This window comes from Mercenaria mercenaria, unplaced genomic scaffold (assembly GCF_021730395.1).
Source record: "Mercenaria mercenaria strain notata unplaced genomic scaffold, MADL_Memer_1 contig_3085, whole genome shotgun sequence".
NCBI classification, from domain to species: Eukaryota; Metazoa; Mollusca; class Bivalvia; order Venerida; family Veneridae; genus Mercenaria; species Mercenaria mercenaria.
This window is the reverse complement of record NW_026461192.1, coordinates 37,119-57,252: the sequence shown is the minus strand read 5'-3', so window position 1 is coordinate 57,252 and position 20,134 is coordinate 37,119. Positions and strand designations below refer to the sequence as shown.

General features: G+C 34.8%; 1 protein-coding gene across 1 annotated transcript in view; it reads left to right on the top strand.

The window, feature by feature from the left end:
- Positions 1-3,544: 3,544 nt before the first annotated feature.
- Positions 3,545-20,134, top strand: part of LOC128552721 (uncharacterized) — a gene marked incomplete at both ends in the record, with an annotated part of 53,260 nt that continues 36,670 nt past the window's right edge. The window contains 2 exons of the mRNA XM_053533769.1: positions 3,545-3,721; positions 13,804-14,021. Coding sequence (XP_053389744.1) covers positions 3,545-3,721; positions 13,804-14,021 — 395 coding nt within the window. The remainder of the gene's footprint in view (positions 3,722-13,803; positions 14,022-20,134) is intronic.

The following is a 20,134-nucleotide window of genomic DNA, read 5'->3' as shown; positions in this document are numbered from 1 at the left end:
GATCGTGCTAAGAATTTTAGTTATCAGGGCAGGAAGTGCTTACTGCTAGTTTCAGAAAAGCTCGCCGAATGGGCGTTTACATCAAACGCAGGTAGTAAATGACGTAGCTGTCACTCCAGTGATCGGTGAGAGGGTAATTTGATGACGCTTGTAGTTTGCTCCGCCCAAACGTATATCGGTCGCAGGGGTAAGCATGTGTTAGTTACAAAAATGAAATATTACGGGAGTTTATTTCAGGATAATCCTGCATAATCATTACAATATATACATACATGTGCATGTACACATACGCAGCATATACGCTTAAAACTATTTACATTATAGATCTAAACTGTCTGAGGATCGACATTGATGTGTATAGTTTGTATTTATAGCAACTCTCGACGAAATACAACACAGCTGGTTTCATGTTTTTTTTAATTGATGTATGTCGGTCATGGATTTTTTTTCAAACGCGGAAAATACCGCTTATTATCGATCTTGTCTTCCACATTGAACTATCGGGTTCGTTTACCCATTTTGCTTTCAGTTGTAGAAAACAAATCCAGCAATATTTATTTAAAACTACATGCAGTATCTTGTCAAAATACAACTGAAAGTTTTGTCGGTATCTTTTTTGTAAGCGCCCCTTTTAACAGTTAATGGTACTGTCCAAATTGAAAGATGGACAAGTTCATTATAGAAATTTAGCAGGGTAAGGGTTAAGAGCGCAGCTTGTTGCATTTCGTTCTTGTTACACAGAGAATAGAAACCTAAGATCATGCACTAGATTTTGTAATAAAAAGTTTTATTGAATGTCCAGTTTACATGTCATGTTGATTGTTATTTTAGCTCGCCAATTATGACTGATGTCACTCTATTGAACATGCTTTCAGGTCACTGTTATATTATAGCACTAAGTCTTGTTCAGTAATTCCTTTCTTCTACAGATGTGTATCGGACAATTCTGTAAAGAGCGCAACGCGCGCTGAGTGCGACCGAGTAAATCGCATGCAGTCTTGGCATTATTTTTATTTTCATTTTTGCTTCAAAAATTACTAAATGGTGCAGATAAACACGCAGCCATTTTTTAAAAAAAACTAATACGCATTTCCTTTCCTACGATGCGATGTAATCCGATTGTCGGTAAAAAATACAAGGTGATGTGGTCACTATAATTATACCTCCATCTGAGTCTGATTACCACATCCAGTCTTCCAGGTTTCAAGTGGGTTAATTTAGGTTGCCTTGATGCTGTTTATTTCGATCTTTCCAAGTTTGACGCCGAGAATTGTCGAAGTCAGACAAGCTTACGATAGGAAAATTATAGTTATGATTTTAAGCTAACAAAAGCACATGTAATTCTGATTAAATGCATATCATGGTCAGATGGTAAGATCGTTAAAAACTAGTATTTGTGACAGGCAAAGTATAAGCAAGATCGCCTTTTACAAACGCTGTGAACATAGAGGTGCAATTTTACTATCACAGTTTTAAATAAAAAAATCTTTTGAGACACGTAAGTTCTATAGAATCTATTTTGTATTTACGACATAATCTGTAAAATACCAAAGCAAAGGATCGACATCGATTAGAATTTTATTGGAAAAGTTTTCAATATGAAAAAATATACATTATTTCATAGAAATCCGTCAAATTATTACTGAATGCAGAAGACATGTGGTATGCGATGTCATGAATACTTACGTCAAACGGAAAAAGTAGAGATAAAACTAAGCTGTCAGTCGATTCCATTGCCCTTGATCAACTTGAGAGTTCTATGTCGACTTCTGCCGTGTGATTTCTAGAATCCGAATTGTAGTACCCATCCATCGTTTGATTGCTCCCGTAGTCGAGAGGTTAGTCGTTGTCTTGAAATTACTGTAACCTCTCACTGATTCGGGTGGGGGCACGGGTCCGAGCCTTCCTATCGACCATATTTCTTTATGCGAGAAAGTTGGCACGGAGACGAGTCTAGTACTGGTTCTTCCCGGGAGCGATGTTTAATTAAGTAAACTAACCACCCAGCATCAAAGAAGAATTGTTGAAATCTAGCGTTAAACCCAAGAAAATAAATTTTCGTCGTGAGCAAGTTTCTCGGCAAGGAGACCTACTTAGTCATGAATACCGAATCAAGTTTCAGTTTGCTATTAAAGCCAAATGAAGGAGCCGGCTACATGACCGGAAGTTGAATCGTTGATAAGTAGGACATAAATACATGTTCAATGTACGAAAAAACAAGATTCCTGTTAATTCCAGCATGTCTTCAGAATCGCATGTTTGCTGGATTACCAAACACACAGAAATGCTTAGAGCTATTACCTTTATAACTTGAGTAATGTATGTAAACAGGGCATTTATATATGTTTAAACTAAATATATAATTTTTAATGTGAAAAGTGATGCCCATCAGGCTATGATTTACTATTGTAAACTTAGATCCCTGACCAAGCGATAAAAATACACATCATTTTTTATCGACTTGTCACAAGGAAATCGATGTACAGGAAAATACTTATAATGTATACGTGAAATGATCGGGAGAATGCAACGTTTATCAAGTTCAGTTTTACAGACATAATGTAATCAGCCCGAGTGCACGTAAAAAATGTTTGTTTTGAAACTGAGTCTGAGATACGGCTAAAAACTGTAATATCATCCATTTTAAAAACCATAAATACATTTATGACAGACTTTCCAGTTTAACTTGACTCGTGTCTTGGGCGGAGTTTATGTAAATGACGGTTACAAAATTAGCCACTCACGATCGATATCAGTCAGTGACTAAATGTGTATGATGCAAACACTGAATCGGCGCGCTATTCTGAAATTGGCAGTATGGTAAGCTTTTCGGGTCTTTGGATGTACGTCATCAATTTACCCTTTGAATAAATTTTAAATGTTTTGTAATATCGAAATCTGATAGAGTTAATATGACGTTTAGCGTCAGAAACAAGATCATATTCTCCAGTGGAGGGTTTACAACTGACCAGTTCAAAGCAGAGCCTTGTTATGTTCCTTCTTCATGTATGTTTGTGTATCTTTATTACTTCTTTAAGTTTCATTATAACATTAAAATTATGTTTTTGTATGCATGTGCTTAATCGATGTGCATGTGCATTGCATTTACAATTACCCTTATTTGCATTTCGAATGCTGTAATGGTAGTTGAGGCCGAACGTTGCCACTCCTTGTCTTTGTTTGGTAAGAAGCATTTTTGTTAAAGTAGCTCTCAAAGTCTTTCCGATTTTAGCTTGCTTTTTTTTCATTTAGATACAACTATTATTGAAAACATAACTTGTTTGCCTTACACTGTATTGCATTTTGCTATGATGATAAGTTATCTGTTATAGCGAATTAGAAACAGAAATAAACTCTGATAGTAGTTTTGTGTGCTACGAGTATTTCTTCGTATATGGAATGGTATATCGTTTTGAAATAATCTTTCAAATATCTACTTCAGTTCCTTATACTACACTTCACACATACATGTTCACTTGTTTGTTTATACAAAAATATATTTCCACCTAAAGTAAAGTTTACTATGTAAGTTGTTGTTTTACAGGGCCTATTACTTCCTTTCACCTTACTTGGAAAATGGAGATCTCTTTCATGCAATCCAGGAAGACATGAAACCAAACGATGGGAATTCTGTTGTTCTAGATGTTGAAACGAGACTAAGAATTCTTTTTCATGTTGCCTCAGCTATAGATTTTCTACACACACCTGTGAAAGGTTTCAGGTAAGACGCAGATAGACATGAAGTTAAGCTTCAGCATCATGAGGACTATTTCTATATATACGCAAAACATAAAGTTTCAGCTGCTTGTTTCAATACAACCCCTAGGTGAAGTACAGCTTAACAGTAACCTGTAAAAGAAACGAAATGTTTTGATACGCATGGCAATAATATTTTTGTGGATTTTGTGCGTGCACTTCAGCTTTATTATGGGCTCAGAGTTGTAGGCATCTATCATCTATTTTGTCTCTTTGCTTCCAATGATCTTGAATGTTCTTGATCAGAAGCACGGTGCAAATCTCTCAAACAGAACCTTCAAAAACGTCTTCCTTGAGAAACATATATAAGTTTATGTTAAAGAAATCAAACCTGTAACAAAAAAGTAAGAGGGCCAAACTTGTTCTAGATCACTCATCTGAATCTTAAACAAAGGTCAGCGGAAAACTAGCGTCGCTACTTAGTGGCCATTGTTTTAAAGAAAACAAACATTTGAAGAAATTAGCTAGAATTACTTAAAGAACATTCATGCAAATTTTGAAATCTGACCAGCAGTCTCAGAGAAGACTTTCAAAGTTTTTTGACAGGAAAATCTAGGAAATTCTAGTATTGTTCCTATAGGCCGTATTTGTTTTAAGTAACCATAACACTTTGAAGGAATTGGTGGAGGAGCCACTTTTTATAAAACCTGGCCTGGGTACGTTTTAAGTATTTCTCTACCAATGTTATTCAAGTGGTTTCGCTTCGTTGCCAATAGGGGCCGCCAGATCTAAAAATAGGAAACATCTTCAAACCACTCTTCTCCTAAACCGTTGATCCGATCTGAAATAACTTCGCACAAATGGTCAATACGTAACCCTCTAGCAAGATTGTTCAAATTATTCCGATTCGTCAAAAACAAAACAAAAACGTTTGAGAGCGCGGTCACTTGCTCTATATGTATATAGTGGAAACTTTCAAAATCTGGGGGTTTTTTGGGTTTTTTTGTTGTTTTTTTTGTGAAACTTTGTCACTTTTTAAATACCTTAACACAAATGGTCCTTGTGTGACCCTCTACCAAGATTCTTCAAATTAGATTGATTCATCAAAAACATGGCCGACAGAGGGCGTGACCATTTTTTCTATATATAGTAGAAACTTAGAAAATCTTATTAACTCACCTCACCTGAGTTATTGTAGAATTGCTGTGTCCGTCGTGCGTCCGTGCGTCTGTCCGTTCTTTGCAATTTATTTTAACGACATCTCCTCCAAAATCACTAAATAGATATTGATGAATATTCATACAAATGAATTGTGGTTGGCCCTCTTTCAAAGTTGTTCAAATGGTTCCGGTTCACTGAACATGTGGATCACTATGGTAAAAAATAGGTTTTCAGCTATCAAACTTTAAACGTATTCTGCTCTGAAACGATAATAGCTAGAGCCTTTATAACTGGCTTGTGATAACAGGCTGTAACTCTCTACCGCAATTGTTCAAATTATTTTCTTAGGGCTAGAAATGGCGACGTCTCTGAGTGTTAGATGTATGTACTGTATGCTTTTATATAAAAGGCATTTATATTTTCTGCTCTGAATTAGTAATAAGCTCTCATAAATTTCCAGCAATTTCAGCATTATTGCTCTGTTGTGAAAAATGAGGAAAAAAACTACACTGTTGAATCAAACATGTATACTTTTGATAAATATATATCGCCCTTTACTTTAGTTCAGTTCTTTTATTTGCTCTGTATTTACAACCTTATGTCCTACATGTTTCCCAGATGCCATACTAGACCGTATATCATTGCATTAAAACGGGACTCTGTACTTGTACAATTACGGTAGATAAACACACTTGAAGCCTTTTACACAGGTGAACGCTTTAGGGTCAATGACTCTCGTTTTTGCTTGACTAATTTGAAAACTTTTGACCTTACACCAGTTTTTTATAATGGGAGTCTATGAGAAAAATCAAAATATTGTGCACATTTTGCGAATAGAACTTTTTTTTTGTAGATTTTAATGAAACTTATAATATGGTGAAATAAAATATCTAGGTCTATCGCTTCTTTTGGAGATTTTTGCCGTGATTAAAGAGTTTCGTGCATTTCAAACTGATTTCATGACATAATTTGGAATTATGTATTGAGTCAAGAAGGATTGTTGCCATTGTAAAGCTGAATTAAATTCTTATCCTGATGATGCGGAATCTCAAAGTTACAGAAAGACATATTGGCAAACACTATAACCGCCCATGGTCTCAAGGACAGTGGTTCCATGGTAGCATTGGTCGATGGTTCTTTTTTATCATTTGTGTCAAACAAACCACCATTACTTTATAAGTCTAATAGTAAATGCTTTAACATTTTGCGCTTTATTTAAGGCTCAGTTGCATTACCGTTAGATTTTAAAGTATCAGTTCCAGAACTTACTATTCTTAATGTTGAATGTTATAAGACATGTCCATTTATTTTTGACACAAACGTTTCACGTTTTGATTCGGCTTCAACACAGTCGCAACAGCTGTGCTAGATGCATGGCAAATGACTTCCTGCTCTAGTTTGCCAACCTGTCACTGTTCACTCTGCTAATGAACATACATTCATGACTATTTACGGTACTGCGAGAGGTCTCTTAGTTCTGAAAGTTGTTACCGAAAGCATGCTTTCTTACAGCTCTTACCTGATAAGACATTGTTCAAGTTCATAGACATGATAATTATGACAGGGTGCCAGATCGTTTGTTTAACAACATATCGGCCAAATCTAATTTCATTAATTAAAAGTCTAACCTTTCTTTTGAAATTAATGTAAGGTGCTTGATAATCTTGTTTTAAATACAAAACCTCCATCTATTCTCTACTTACCTTGGGGATCTCAGTTAGGAGATCGAAACTGAAAATCTGTCGCCAGAACAGTTACTTTGTGTGTGCTAGATTGTTTGTAACTGGAAACGCATCTTTCTTGCTGGTTCCACTGACCTTGTGGAATATATGCGTTAATTTACTTTTTAATTGGACACTCAATCTAAATAGCCTCAACGTAAGATTCTTTTGGGAAAACTTAAAGTGCTGCGATGCCATCAGCGACTGAGAGAAGCCCTATTCTCATAATGTCGTTAAGATTCACAAGAAGGGTTCACTTCGTTCTTGTTTGGACTTTTACTTGCAGAATACCAGGACCATGAAAGATGCATGCATGCTACCTAGATTCGAACACTTCTGTCTTTCCATGTGTTCCAAGTTCCTTTCCGAACTAAAGATTCCAGCTAAAGATGAAAGAATAATATGAATTAGAATTGGTCGTCTTAGCTGGAAACATTGGACTTAACGGAATTAATCTTATGTTTTTGGTTAGGTTAATAGCGGCGGAACAGTCCACCAACTTAAGGGGAATTGTAGTGATGTTTTGCAATTGTGGGCATGTCTTGCTATTTTGGTTATATTTTAACCTTTTCAGACTTAATAACCAAATCGAGTCAGTTTATTTACGTCTGGAAGCGGTATAGTATAAATCTGGTATAATAATGATAATAATAATCTGTGTTGTGGAACGTCATAATGGCTTGCTCGCTCGTATTTATAGGAAAACCCTGAAGTCTAAACTGCTGTTCTATTCCTATTAAAACTTCCTGAACTATGCGATTTGTTTGAATGGATTTTCATTTGAAAAATGCAACGGAGAGTACGATCACTGGTACCAAATCAGAAAGAAAATATCGTACCTATAACGGACCATTTTATCCTGTATTCAAAGGTTATACATTTTCGGAAATCAGAAAGCTAACACTACGGCTAAGGCGATTTAACAGTTAGTTCTTCATTCTTGTTTTTATGTGTACTTCATAGCTAACAACCCCTTCCTGGAGCAGCTGCACTCGGACCAAAGTAGAAATTTTGAGAACAAGGGTTTTATTGCACTCTGCATGTCAGCTTATGTCAACAAGAACCGAACTAACCCATACCGTCTCATGGGCAATCCTTCTGAGAGAAAGGTAATTCACTGGATGTAATTAGATGTTATTACAACGGGGCTTGTGTGCCTTAAGGTGATATGTCACTCACTACTGTGGTTTGGATGGTTCCAATATTCCCGCATTCAAAGTTTTGGGTATTGTTTAATTACCTCTTTGAATCTTTGCTTTTTACTTGTGAAAGTTTCCGTGGTACTTAGACTCAGTGTCGTCGAATACCCTCTAATGATAGTTTGTTTACTTTTGCTCATTGTTTTCTCGGTGAGGGCTAGTCAATTATTAGTCACCTATTGGTTGAAAGCCAGTTAATTGGTACTTAGTCTATCGGATTGCGTTTTTTCCGTCCGTCATTTCGTTATACATTACATCCGTCTTTACGACCAGTCGTCTTTCCTGTCCAGTCTGTAACTCAAGAACCCATCAAAGCATTTAAGTTTATCACAAATGTTCCACATGATAAGACTATGTGTAATGCCCAATTTCCATAATTCTCGCTTAAAAGTCAATGTGACAGCTGGAGGTCAAAGGTTAACATTGTATCAACAGGGTTTGTTTTGTGTCCGGTCCAGAACTCTGCTATCCATTGAGGTATTACAATATTACCTGGCTCAAATGTATAACGTAATCAGAAGACCTGTCATGTGCAAAACATAGCTTCCTAGAAGAAAATGCAGTGTCAGAATTGACTTTCAAAGATCAAGAGGTTATATTTTCCATCGTCCTGTCCATAACCTTTTCATACATCTAAATATGAAAATATGACCTGGCACATGATATTTCCAATAACTGTCATCTGTCATCCAATAAGGGATTCTAATATTATATTATATTATAAATGTTCCCAATAATTAGAAAATGTGGCATGCGCAAATTAAGATTCCTGTCTCAAATGTCAATATTACAATTTCCTGTCCATAACTCGTTTATCATTTATCACGGGATTTAATTATTTCTTGGCAAAAAAACTTTCCGATAATCAGACAACTTGTCCACCGCAACACCCAAAGCCCTAGGTAAGCGTCAAGGTCACACTTAAGAGGACAAATCTCAGTACTTCTTTTTTCTTTCAGATCCATAACTCTGTTATCCATTAAGGGATTTTGACATTACTGGGCCAGGGCCAAATGTTCTTCATAATGAGACTACGTGTCTCGTGCAACACCAAGACCCCTGGTTCAAATATTAAGGTCACACCATAAGGTCCAATGCCAATAGGATATACTATCGTCCAGTCCATTACGCTGTCATCCATCAATGTATTTTAATACTATCTGGCAAAAATGTTCCTCATAATGAAAGGACTGGTAATGCACAACACCAGGCCCCTTGCTAAAAGGCTAAGGTCATACTAAGAAGTCAAATGCCAACATTTATCTTTTCCTGTCCGGCCTACACAATATTTGAGGTCAGTTTTCTTGTCATACCTGTAGCTTGTTTGTCCATGCATGAATATGTATATGATTTAGTATAAAAATAAACATAACACACATGTGTGGTACGGATCCAATTAAATCTATAATTTCCCTTGAATATGACGAAATGTTTCATTATATTTGTGTCTTATTCCTAAAGATTTAAAAATGAAATGTTATCAGATAACAATTTTTATTTTGATAGATTTTATAGAAATCAAAAACTGTAGATTTTTATATCCGAACAGTGTGTGTTATCATATTGTACATTATACAATATTAGGTTATACTGTAGCTGATGTAGTTAGTCAACTTCCAGTTGGGGGCTTTGTATTTCATGACAAAATGTTTTACATGTAGCTTTAGACATTACACTGATTTTCATGGAAGGTTCCCTATACAACGCCGTGTGAACTTACCTGCAAATGTCTCTTAATTTATATTTTGGCATATGTAACATTTGCAAATGTTTAGTTCTGCTCACCCTTAGGATAGATCTTGTGGACGGTAGAATGCATTTCCATACCGTGCATCAAAAGGCTCAAACAAACGTAGTATGAAACATTTTCAATTTTTGTTCTGATTTTATTTCTACCGGTTGTGTTTCCAATATTCTGTTCTGTTATCACAGCAGCGTCGTTTGTGCATTGTGGTGGCCATAAAATATTCCCTATATATTGATTCAGAGATGCTAGATTCCGATCTTTTCAGATAGTTCAGCACGGTATTTATGTTGAGATAGTGTTACTGTTTAGTTTTTCAGCTTGAACATTTCGGCTTGGGTTGTTCCTGTACTCTCACATTGATAGAATTGAGTATTGGTTGACCACCTTTTGCATAGGGTGCTTGATTTTTAGTCCCCTATCGGTGTAACATCGGAAGGGACGATAAGAATGACCTTCGTCCGTCTGTCTGTCCGTCGCAAATCTAGATCCTGCAGTCATTCAAAAGGTATTGAAGCTAGGTTAATAAAACATGGTATGTGAAAAGAGGGAAATATGTAGATTATGCACGTACATGACTTATGCTTGTAGGTCAAAGGTAAAGGAACTACTGAAGGTCAGGTGAAAATTGTTTCCACTTCATAACTTTTATGTGCATTAATGTATTATTTTAGTACTACACACAATGTTCTACATGATGAGACAATGTGTCAATACATGATCTATACTTGTCAGTTTCAGGTCAATGTCACTGTTTAAGGTCAATTAAAATGTGTTTTCACTCTTTAACGTTGAATTGCATGAAATGATGGTTTGCTACATAAAAAATGTTTCGCATGATTAGACGGTGTGTCGTGCACTTGATCCATGGTTGTCATTCAAAGGTCAAGGTCACTGTCAAAAGTTTTCCAGCGGTAGGGGACTTCTCTATTGCCACTGTAATACTCGGTCACATGTTAAAAGTTTCTGTAACATGAAGGCTCCGTAACCGTGGATCCCCTATCTAAATTCTACTTTGTTAAATTACGCCCATTCCTTTCTCATGTAGGACTAGTCCATTACTTTAATTTTAAATCATACGCCGCTTTTCATGGAATTGTACGTTAGTGTATCATTGAATGTTCTCCGCAGTGTGAACACATCTGCGGTTGTCTCCAAATTGTATGTCGGTACTTGTTACATTTGCACATGTTGGGTTTTGCTGAAGCCGTGGCTAAAGGGCGTGTCCAATACTATTAAGAAACAATCTTATTCAAACCGAGTCTGAAAAATGCTGGTTTCTACATCATTGACTTCTACCCGCTTAGCTCAAAAAGGACGAACGCAGATCTACGGACCGCGGGGTCTTGAAATCGATGACTGGGCGGAGCGTATGTTCTCCGTGACGATTTGATAATGGACATTCTGACTGAAATTATTGATCCTCCAGCTTTGATTCATGTGCAGAATTGACAGTTACTTGCGAAAAACATGTTTGCACGGGTACGAAATCCAGGCAAACTGGTTAGGTTAACTGCGCGCAGTAGCATAGCTAAAATACTGTTTAAAAACAGTGTTTAACCCAAGCAAAACAAACTTTATCTCCTTTTGGTCACTGAATTGATCAGTTATATTTCATAATTTGTCAAACCTAGATTTAACTGGATGTTCTCTGATGAGATATTTGGTTTGATATAGAGTATTTAACTTGTGAAGTATATCTGGACTTACATTGTGAATGTTAATAAACTTTCACTTTTGTCTAATTTACTTTCATTCCTATGTTAATCTTCGTTTCCAAATTTAGGAGACATTCCAACAGTTGGTGAGAATTGTAGCAGTGTCAGGTTTCTCTTACTTAGCTTAAGTTTATTAAATAATTTGATTACATTTGTATACACATTTTCTTTCATTCATCGTATCTGTTATCTGTAGTATGTTGTATCGTATCTAACCCAGCCTTGTGTTCCGTTGTAATATATGGTATTAAGTTTTGCTTTGTTAGTTCGAAAGAGAGAATACATTTGATTAGTCAGCTCTGCCTTTTTCGCGAATAACAACTTCTTGGCGGAAGTTATATTTTTCACTGCAGTTTATAGTTCATTTTGTGTTATTAGTTTATAGTGAACGGTCTTTGTTAGCTCTTTACTGTAAATTTCCGTCACCTTTTGACATCGCATTTCATTTGTTTCATTTATTTGTAAATGTACATTTCATTATCTGACCTATAATCGCGGTATAGTTCAATAAATTGACAAATTTACACAGTAGTTGCCTTTATCCCTATTTGACTTTGGAATGAGGACTTTTCAGATTGAAAATTCATCAAGGCTCGCTTTGTACTAAACAGTGCACATAAGACAATATTAGCTCTTTTTGTAACACGTCTTTTATATTATGTAATTTGTCTAAACAAACTACGTATTTGTCTTATAGTGATATTATCATCGTACCGAAAAATAACTACATAACTCGAAAACAAGCGCAACGACCTACTCATTTTATTTCACCATATTATATGCCATAAGTTTATTTATTGATGACCGTGAGAAGTTAGACTCACATTGTAAAAACTTGTGATAGGCCAAAATCATTCAAATGAGTCCAGCAAAAACTCAAGCACACGACGGACGAACCTATCTTTTTTATTTAAAGAGTGTTCTAAGTACGTTCTGAAGTTTTTAAACATCAGGGTTTAATCACATTCTACATTTTAGAAAATATATTTATCCAAACGTGCGAACTACTTTAAACATGAAATGTCTACTTTTTATTTCGATAATTGTTTTTTCATATATTTACCGAAGGGATGAAAATTGATTTAAATGTAAAACATATTGAATCTTTTGCTTTGATTACCTGTTTATGACCCTAACTGTGTTACTTCATGTGTAAAATTGAGTTTAAGGCAAAGAAAATCTCCTGCATATGTGACCCCCTAATGCCAGACAGCTTAATCCCCAATAAACAGGATCGTGTCTGGTCCGGTCTGAGAAGGGTCCATAAAACCCCTGTAGACTTGACATGTAGTCCATGTCAGAGGATCATAAATCGTATTGATATGTACAGATAATTGGTTATTTCCTGTGTTTTGCATTTTATTGATTGAAATGCTGCTTATTTTAGAATATACACACAAATATTTCAGTTGATAATATACCAATTGTAATTGCTCATTCATGTTTAGTAATGTCCTAACTAATTAAATTATAATTCTAACATCAAAGCGATTCCCACCCTTTTAGAAAACTCTCACTTTTATTTAATAAAAATAAAATCATTATCTAAAACTGAATAAGAGAAATAACAAGTATATTTTTATTCAATTATTGTGATCTTTTTATCCAAGTAACAAAATAAAACCAGAAAAATTTATCATTGCAGGATTTAATTAGACTAAAGGAGCGTTCAGTTGCATTTTAATAGATAAAAAAAGAAAAACGGACACATGGATTTTATATGACAAAAATGCATTATGCCATGAACACATTCTTTGTTGATTCTTTCAATAACATTTTGAATATTTTTCAAGATAAAAGATTCGGTGCGTTCGGGGATACAAATAATATGAGAAGTAACATGGCAAGTCTCCATTGGAATGAAAATGTTGCATCTAACAGACTTACTCGTAATTACAGAAACAATATACGGACACGATGGATGAGCAGAATGTTTTGCTGGAGACATTTCTGATGAGACACTATGAAATGTGTTATATGAATGAGTTATTAGAAAACTTTGTTAATTGCAGAAAATTCTGATTATAATATAAGAACTGTGATTTGGGAATATATAGTTCCCCGTGTGTGGTCTAAATACATTTTCTTTTAGTTTAATAAAATCTAGCAATAAAGAGATATCATTGTTCAAAATACACATGATTTAATACATATAACAGGTGTCTGAAGGCATTTTCTTTTATTTTTTTATAAAAATCCAACAATAATGAGATATACTGAAATAAAACTTGATTTATCAAAAAAAATAAAGACTGTTATATCTTATCACTTTTCTGTGTTTGTTTAGCCCTAATTTAATCAGGCTTTCTAAACCCGTTATAAAGGTGAGAACTGGTTTGCTATAAAGGTGAGAAATATCACATGCAATCTATATACTGCACAATAGTTATACAGTAGCTTATTATGATAAACAGATGCTAGTCTATCAACGGTCCAGTCTCGTATATTGGCCCTTACCGCCAATACGCAGACGGTATCATGCCCATAGACCACATACCTTGCATACCAGAATCAGTATCTTTAAGTTAAGTTTTCAGGCTGCACCTTATTATTTTTTCTTACAGAGAGATTATTCTACATATGGATATTAAAACACAGAACATTGTACTCGACAAGTATTACAATGCTAGGCTGATAGATTTTGGTTTAGCAAGAGAAATGAGAGAGGGTGAGCAACATATTTATACAACTACAAAGGAGCTTGCGCATACAGAGGGGTATTATCGCACCATGAAAGGACAAAAATTGACAAGACATGCAGACTACTTCAATTTTGGAGTAGGTATGTAAAATTAGTAGCATTTAATGTAGGTGTAATTTCCATGACGTCTGAAACGTAATGTTGTTTACATCTGTAAAAACTGTTTTTGAAAACAGGATGATTATATGATGAATGTCTTTGGAATTATAACTGTTACTACACCCGAGCCGCCTGTGCCAGTGTCAGTGTTACAGCTTTCTAAAACCAGTAAAAGATATGAAATCAATCAGAAAATTATTGTACACACATAGCATCATGATCACTTCTAAGCTTTATAAATTATTCCGATTCCGACTCTTTGCCAAAACCTTTGTCTTAGTTCCCTACCAGTGGAACACCGAAGGGGACTATTGAGATGCCATCTGTCTGTCCGTCAGTCTGTCTCTCCGTCTGTAAACCAGGACCGTGCAATTACTCAACAAGTATTCAAACTAGATTCATAACACGTGGGCGATGTGTAAATTATGCACGTACATAACTTATGCCTAATCAAGGTCACTATTTAAAATCATGTAAAATTGTTTTTCGCTACATACTTTTATATGTATTGATGGATTAACTTAGTGCTGCACACAAACCTTCCCCATGACGAGACAATGTGTCAACACATTATCTATGCTTGTAGGCTAAAGGTACATGTCACTGTTTAAGGTCAAGTAAAATTTGTTTTCACTCCATAAATTTATATGCATTAATGGACTTTCTTACCACTACAGGCAAATGTTCTCGCGACCAGACAATATGCCATGACCCATACTTTGTGGCCAAAGGTCAATGTCACTAGTGAAATAAACGTTGAAATAGATTTTTTCCTTAGCTTGGGCCTGACGCATTATACACTCACACACATGTTCACACCAAACCAGATGATATGTTGAGCACTAACAAAGTTTTCCTGCGGTAGGGGATTTCTGTATTGCCAGTACAATAGTCGGTCACTTGTTCATTATTATTATAACCCAAAATATGATCGGCAAAAGAATCTGCGCTGATTGAATGAAATTAGTTAGATAGCAAGATATTGCTGTTGTTTTTATATGCTTAATGTATGTATATGATCTATCGTTTGATATATTTTTGGTCAAAGTGCCCGAAAATGAATGGTTCTCAAAGATATAGTCACTGCTCCCTTTATGTATATAAATGTTTAGCGAAAACTTAAAAACTGTTTTTGCGAAATGTTACTCGCTCGAATTTAAAAGAATTTAACACATAGGTTTTGGTAAGCATTTAACTTGACAAAGGGAAGTGCCTACACTTTTGTATGTATTTGAATGTGTAAGACTAGATGACAGATTAAACTGAATGTACTTTGCTGAAATGCAGAGCCGGTGAGACCGTTCTATCTCATATGTTTTTTCTCTGGCTATCTAGCTTTAATGATTTTCTAATGATTAAGATTGTGATTTCAACAATTTCCGGGATCAGGAAAAACATTTTAGATTATCAGAAGATAATAGGTAATAATAGATTCCTCGGAGGCACAGAGCACCATAATACACAGCTTCAGAGCCACGCATTAGCAAAGTAGGCCCACAGCAAAAAGAAGCTGTAATAGAAAAATATTACAAACGGGTTGCTTCAAACATCTAACAAGTACATATTACTTTATGTGAAATATAGATAGAGGGGGAGAAAATGGTAAAATGGTTGGGTGTTTGGAGGAATTTGAAGGGGAAAGAAGAACAAGGATGAAAATACAAAGGGAATGCTACGTTCCTTAATACCAGTCACAATACAACGTAAACCACAAAAGTGCAGATACTCATGTACCAAAATCAAACACACAACCATACCCAACTAAATAACAAACAAAACAGTAGCGCACCGTCTTAGACTCACAATCTTACAAACGCACCCATAAGCAGGAAAAAAAACAATTGTGTACCCCCTTAGGATTCCGTCAGCCTGAATAAAGGGGAGCTACGAAAACTAACTCAAAGTAAAGGGGAGGGATGCAAAAAGGAGCGCAAATGTTAGGGGAAAGGAAGACACAAATCACTAACGCTTTTCAGCTTAATCTGTCTCCTATATGCTGGAACTACTTGACTAGAATTTTGATGAAGTTTCTGTCAGATTCTTCTTGTATGGAGCTGCAAATTTTAAGTTTGTCTTGACTTGACATCTTTATGCTTAGCTCATATATGCTATCTTTTATAACATTCAACGTTCATGAAGGTATATCCGCGAGGCTAAGGCTGTATTTCGCTAATTACACTGGCCTATATATAAGCTGGAGCTATCCTGCTGCTTAACTCGTTGAATTTTCTTATCCTTGTCTTACCTTTTTCGATGTTCAACTCGTAAGTGATATAGCATTTGATTTCTGTAAAGGTATGACCGATAAACTTTGTCTATACTCCTCCTTGATTCCAAGTTATTGATGGATATATTATTCAAAAACATTAGATAACTGCAATAACAAGCTTTAGGACCCTACTGGGTTGTAATCACAGCAGATGAACAAACCATTTACTTGGCTTAAAGTTTTTCTAGGTATCAAGTTTTAGTGTTGTGACGATTAAGGTAGTTGAAACAGCTATTGTTTTTCAATGTATAATTTTATAAAATGATATTTTTTTCAAAGCTAATTGATCCTGAAGACAATTCAGCTAATGAAAAAGATTAGTCGTGTCTACTTTCAATCGCAGTCTCAAATCAATTCATTTTCGAGTATAAAATTGTTTTACAATGTCAATTTTTATGAAATTGTTTTGTAGTTGTATATTTACCTATACACAATCATAAGGCAAAATAAACTGCTTCATTTTTCACAATTCTGCATATGTCAACTGCAGTCCTTATATTGCTGCTTATTTTATGTTAATATTTCTAATTAATTTTCATCAAAACACACCTGTCGCTAGCATAATCCTGAAAAAAAGACAGTTCGGCTGACTGATTAACTCCTAATGCACAGTAAATTATAGCACAGCAACATTTATGCTGCCCGTACGAAAGATACCAGAATTTATGCTAGGTTTTCCCCGTAAACGTACCGATAATTTCATGATCTAGACCCAATAACAATACTAGTATTCTGTTAAAATACCTGACATAATTTTGTATGGATTGCTGTTATTTTATAATACGTTTCTGGCATTAATTTGTAAAAATGATTTTAAAACATGTCATGCAAGGCCAAGAACAGTTACTTCTAAGGTCAAGTTGAAACATGCAGGTCAAATATGTAAAGCCTTTTTTTGTTTTCTATTTTGACATTTCTCAGATTTGTTTAAATAGTTCCATTTGAGTGAGGTTAAAACTGGAAACACATGTTTATAATACTTCTTCTGACAAACTGCTACCTGAATCTGCAAAAATAATGTCGTGTTTTTATTATTTATCTTAATTGTGTTCAAATGGTTCCGCTTGATCGCACTAATTGGCTTAATTAAATAACTTCGTCTCGTATTCCCATCATGAATCTTTGCAAATCTTATTATTTGACATCAATTGAAAACCAGTACTCACGTTTGTTTAAATAGTTCCTCTTGACTTCACTACGAGACTGCTAGAAGAATGAAAATCCTACATAGAGAATAGTATCGTTTTAAGTTTGGTCAAGTGGTTCGGCTTGTTAACACTAAGCGGCTGCAAATGTTAAACATTGAAACAAAAACTTGAAATGACCTCTTTTAATGAACTGCTGGACTGATGTAAGAAAACTACAAATTTTGCACTAGACTGAATTTATAGGTCATAACAACAAAATACATTTCATTTGTCCTTTTCTTGATAACCGTTTGATAAATCGTTTTCAGTAGTAGTTTAAGGAATTCCTTGAAATTTCTTTCGTTTCTCAAGTTGGTTCCAGTTATTATACCTTCTAGGGATGCACGAGCTAAAGTGGAAACATTATCAACATAACATTTTAAAATGAGCAGTTTGATGGGTTGTTGTCCAACTCAGTCAGACTTAAGATACTTTTAATTAGTTTCCTCTTATCTACACGTCTGATTAAAACAATATTTAATAGACAATATATTTTCATGAGCCACGTAATAGATGTTTTTAAAACTTAACTGCCTCATGCAGGCGGGGAATAGAAAATCGTTTGATATGCAAATTCGAAAAAGAGGCCATAGTTACTCATGGCAATGGATTACAAAAAGCTAGACAAATTACCAATGCAATATTGACATCTCCAACTCTTAGCAAGTTTATTCATCGATAAGTAAAAAGACTCCAGCAAAATAAAACACAGTGTATTGATGCGTTCACTCAAACTGATTTAGTGATTGTTCCAAAAGTATTTGTTACAGCTTTGGTTGCCAGTCAGAAACAAATATGCCAAAACGTCTACATACCAAACATTCACAACTCCTGTTGCAAACACAACCGCAACGTAGTAGCAATTTCACCAGCAATTTAACCAAATATTTAGCTAGCAATGCAACAGGCTATTCAACAGAATAAAACAAATATAACACAAGACAAAAAACTGAACTGAATATTGCTGGTGTGGGGATCTAATTAATCCATTAACCGCTACAACTAGTTAACCATTTACTAATGGATCTAGATATGATGAGAGAATCATGAAGGTTATCTGGCAATTATTCAGCTTAACATTCAGCGGAGAATATGGTCATTTATATATCTTTTTGGTGATAAGACTTTAATGTTTTATCTGAATTCTTAAAATTCTTAAAATGATATCTCTAAATATCAGATAAAAAGTGCATTTTAAATACAAATATCAATAAACGTCGCCTCCTGCAGTCAAAATATAGCCCCTTTTTTGATGTGTATTAGGGATTGTATTAAACAAAGGTGACAATATATTCTTTAGAATGACTCTGTGTACGAGTATAAATTTATTAACAAAATGCTGAAAGAACTTCTGGCAGAGCATCAGTTAAATGGAAAATGCAGACATTAACGTATTACTTTGCATTGATTTATTACATTCTGTTCAATATATATGATTCCCACGAGCAAATCTAGAACATATATTCATCCTGCAACAGGACACGTGTCTTCTCTCCATTTAATACTCTGCCATCCGAGCGATTATCTAAATTCTTAATAGGTGTTGTTTCCCATTATTATAGCAAATACCTCGATAGTTAATACAAAATTATCACAAAATGGTACACATTTATACAAACCATTACATAATGATAATTGTAAGGGCACTTTTCGAGAACGTAGAACAGTCATTTAAAGTCATTTTAAGTCTTCTACAGCCGGTTAAAATATTTAGAGAAAAAGCTCTCAGAACTACTAAACAATCACAGACAAATTCTTGCTATTCATTTTATTCGTCATGTATTGTCAAAAAAGCTGAGCTTCTTATTTCCGTTTGTTTCTGTTTAGAAGAAAATTTGGAAATATGGTATTATGAAAAAACTGGACGACTTGGATGTTGTAGTGTTTATCTATGTGTTATTTATATCCAGACCCTTGATATTAAGGGATAAGTATTTAGACCCAAGACTGGGATGGTTTATACACTTTACTATCAAACAAGCACGTACACTCTCACTCACCACATTACAGAATAGTGTAATAATATATAGAAACAATGCGATAAAAGATGCTGTTCTCTGATTCGCTGAGAGGCGGAGCTAAACATGAATACATTAAATACTACATCCCTGCCTTCTTTTAGATTTGTCCTTGCGATTAAATGTCTGAAATTGTATATCACATGTAAAATTAAACTGATTATTTAACACATTAAACACGTGTTTTAGTTTGAAACTAGATGACTGCATTAATTAAATTCCTATTTACGAACATTGTAACTTTATGTTCACTTTTCCCCTTCAACAAAATTATAATGTCATACAAATTAGCAACTTGAGATAAAATCCACTTTCGATAACATTAGAATGTCAGTTTTGTTGCTGCAATTCATTTCACAGGTTGTCAGTTAGATTAGTCTTATGATCCCACGCTGTAAAATCAGGTAATGTTTATCTTGCGTCGTTGAGGTCCTGAGAATCACTGATAAAGCCTTACAAATACATTATGCGAAAACATTAAACTATCAGCAACGTGAATAATATGGCATGTAAAAAATTTGCATGATTTAACAGAATAATATCGCTGTGATAAAATGCTTGAGAAAAAAAATGAACGGAAAAAAATGCCATAGTTCTCGCATAATGCTTACACTAAATAAT